Source organism: Alexandromys fortis, unplaced genomic scaffold, assembly GCF_014885135.2.
Source record: "Alexandromys fortis isolate MF-2015 unplaced genomic scaffold, M_Fortis_MF-2015_v1.1 scaffold_76, whole genome shotgun sequence".
Classification (NCBI taxonomy): Eukaryota; Metazoa; Chordata; class Mammalia; order Rodentia; family Cricetidae; genus Alexandromys; species Alexandromys fortis.
In genome coordinates, this window is record NW_026067997.1 from 8,924,056 (window position 1) to 8,927,230 (window position 3,175).

Here is a 3,175-nt window from a genome sequence, read left to right on the forward strand (position 1 = left end):
ACCCGGATGACACTTCTAGCCTCTGCTCATGCTTTCCAACAGTGAATCAGGACAAGACATAGATTTGCTAATGTGCATGTAATCACCAAAGATGAAAATGCCTGGGCTTTTATTCTGTAATGTTTCTAAGACTGTGTCCATTAAATGCAAACAAAAAAAGGAAGAGTCTTGGCAGAACAGGAGACGTGATGTACACTTGATGATCTGATCGACTTAAATATTATTCATGGCGTATAGCCTAGTCCATGCTCTCGCTGTTTCTATGGCTTGGGCTTCATTTGTCTTCCACTGCTCGGCTACATCATTTGCTAACGGATCATCTGGATTAGGAGCACTTAACAAAGCCTGGATTGACAGCAGAACTGTGTGAATCTGCAGTGCTGGGGACCATTTATCTTTCAAAATATCTAAACATATTCTTCCCAACTTGTCTACATTATTTTGGTCATGAAACGTACTTTAGGTGCTGCCATTGGGTATTCTTCTGGAAGGAATAGTTCAAGTTTAAAAGTCCCTCCCTCAAAGGGGGAATCTTGGGGGCCAGCAATGACCACATGAAAATAACGGGCGTTGCTCTCATCTGGTTCTGCTTTAATGCCAGGAACTGGTTCTGCCAGCAAACGCTGGGTTTCCTTGATGATCCTGCGGGGCAGCCCGGCCATCTTGTCAGAACCCGAGTTCGGCCTCTGCTCTTGTCTCCGGCTCCGCTCGCCTCATGCACGAGTCTAATTTTAGTTTTCTACTCAACTACAGATAGTTTTGTGTTGCAAGGAGCTGCTCGTTCGGCCCAGCCACCCAGAACCGAAATAATCACACAGAAACTATATTTATTAAATCACTGGTTAGCCCATTAGCTCTAGCTTCTTATTGGCTAACTCTTACATCTTAATTTAACCCATTTCTATTAATCTGTATATTGCCACGTGGCAGTATCTTACCAGGTAATGTTCCCAGTATCTGTCTCAGGTGGAGGATCCATGGTGTCTCTCTCTGACTCCACTCTTCTTTCTCCCAGCATTCAGTCCATTCCTCCCTGCCTACCTAAGTTCTGCCCTATCAGCAGGCCAAGGCAGGTTTTTTTTTTTTTTATTCAGTAATGGTACTCACAGCACACAGAGGGGAATCCCACATCAGTTTTGCTCATTAGTCTAAGTTGGATGTGGTTTTTTAAGACTTGGGAATCATTGCTCCAGGATCTTCTGCCATTCAAAACTTCCAATGAGAAATCAACTGTTATTCTTATGGGTCTTCCTTTATATGTGACTTGTGTTTTTTTCTCTTGATGCTTTCAATATCTTCTCTTATTTTCTGTATATTTAACATTTTTTCTTTTTTGTTTTATTTTTCAAGACAGGGTTTCTCTATGTAACAGTTCTGGTTTTCCTGGAACTCACTTTGTAGACCAGGCTGGTCTCAAACTCACAAAGATCTGCCTGACTCTGCCTCCCAGGTGCTGGGATTAAAGGTGTGCGCCACCACCTCCTGGCTATGTATACTTAAAGTTTTAATTATATTATGCCATGAAGAGTTTCTTTTCTGGTTCTCTATATTTGGTGTTCTCTGTGATTCTTGCATCTTCTCTTAGCTGGGGAAGTTTCCTTCTGTGATCTTGTTGGAGAGCTGATCTATACCATTCATCTGGAATTCTTCTCCCTCATCTGATCCTAAAATTAAAAAGGTTGGTCTTTTCTTGGTGTCCCACGTTTTCTGTATGTTTCTTTTCTATTTTTATTTTCTCCACATATTCTTAGCTTCTTTCGTCTAGATCTTTACTTCATCTTCAAGTCCTCAAATTATAAGTTCTGCTTGATTCATTTTACTTGTAAGTCTTTCCATTGAGTTTTCTAGTTCAGTTACTGTGTTTTTCAATTTCATATACATATTAACTTGAGTTCTCATCAGTGTTCCTCTTTATTGAATTTTATTTTTCAAATCCTGGATTATCCTCATTATTTTCTTAGCCTTATGTTTCTGTTTTCTTAGGTATCACTCAGGTGTTTATGCTCTTTCTTATTAAGATGACTGAGCTATGTCATCTTTAAGAGGTGACATCATAAAAAATATCATCTTTAAAACTTCTCAAATTCTGCATAAACTTCTTGGTGAAGTTTATGGTTGTTCTTCTAACTTCTACGTCCCGGGGTTCATCCAGGACAATCTTATTGACAGACATTTCTACAGGATGGTAGATTTGGCAGTTGGAGACTACTGTCTTGATCTTTCAGTGTCCATATCTTTGTGATGAACTGTCTTTTGTTAGTTTTGTGTCTGATATAGATAGAGCAGGTAGGGAAAATGACAGGATGTGTGGATTGAATTGAGCCTGGTGTTGGTTGGATATGGCTCATGTGGATCCAGGACTGGGTTGGTATGAAAGATGCTCTGTCTGGTCCAAGAATGGAGTTGGGGGTGTATGCAAGAGTTGGGGTAGGTGTGAGGATGTGAGCATCAGGCAAACTCACCTAGCTAGAACCTCGAGGAGGATGTGTAGGACCTGGCCTAATAGAGAGGTTGGATGTGGTGTGTGAGTGGCTTGAAGGTTGGGGGCAGGGAAGAAGGCAGAGTGGGTCACAGCATAAGCCTAGATGTTGGTAGTGCCATAGGCAGGAGTGGCTAGACTAGGGCCACGATTTGGATGTGGAACCCAGGCTAGATCTACGGCATTAGAAATGGGTAAGTGGAAGGGAGATGTCAGACTTACCTGGTACTTGACCTTGAAAAAAGATGTGCAGCATAAAAAGGTTTGGTAGAGAGGTTCTGAGTCACATTTTATATATGGTGGAGTCCAACTGTGTTCTTTTGCATGTGCAAAACCAGTTGTTCCCACACTGTTGGTTGGGGAGCTCTGTTATTTACTTTGTGAGTCTAGAGAGCAAGACAGGCATTCCCCTATATATGAGCAGCAGATGCAGGATCTTCATGGATGTACTTCTTAATGTTAAAATCTCTGAGAAGTCTTCTTATGAAATGATCAAAAAATCAAAGCACAGTTGGAACTCCCACTTGGTACTCTTGAGTGACAGGAACTGTGTGCTGCTTTCCAGATCAACTCTTCAGTAACTTGGACAGGTTCCCAAACCTGAAAGAACTCTCTGTGAGACTAACGGGCAAACCAGATGTGCTTTCAGTCATCCCTGGAGATTTCCCAAGCCTCCACCACATGGAGAAGTTATGC

At 41.7% G+C, this 3,175-nt stretch overlaps 1 protein-coding gene and 1 pseudogene across 1 annotated transcript in view; one reads left to right on the forward strand and one right to left on the reverse strand.

The window, feature by feature from the left end:
- The window catches only part of Naip (NLR family apoptosis inhibitory protein), a gene marked incomplete at its 3' end in the record, with an annotated part of 36,567 nt that extends 33,395 nt beyond the window's left edge, over positions 1 to 3,172 (forward strand). Inside the window, exon 10 of the mRNA XM_050160378.1 lies at positions 3,045 to 3,172. Coding sequence (XP_050016335.1) covers positions 3,045 to 3,172 — 128 coding nt within the window. The remainder of the gene's footprint in view (positions 1 to 3,044) is intronic.
- LOC126512575 (ubiquitin-conjugating enzyme E2 N-like) lies at positions 7 to 743 on the reverse strand (annotated as a pseudogene).
- Positions 3,173 to 3,175: the final 3 nt, after the last annotated feature.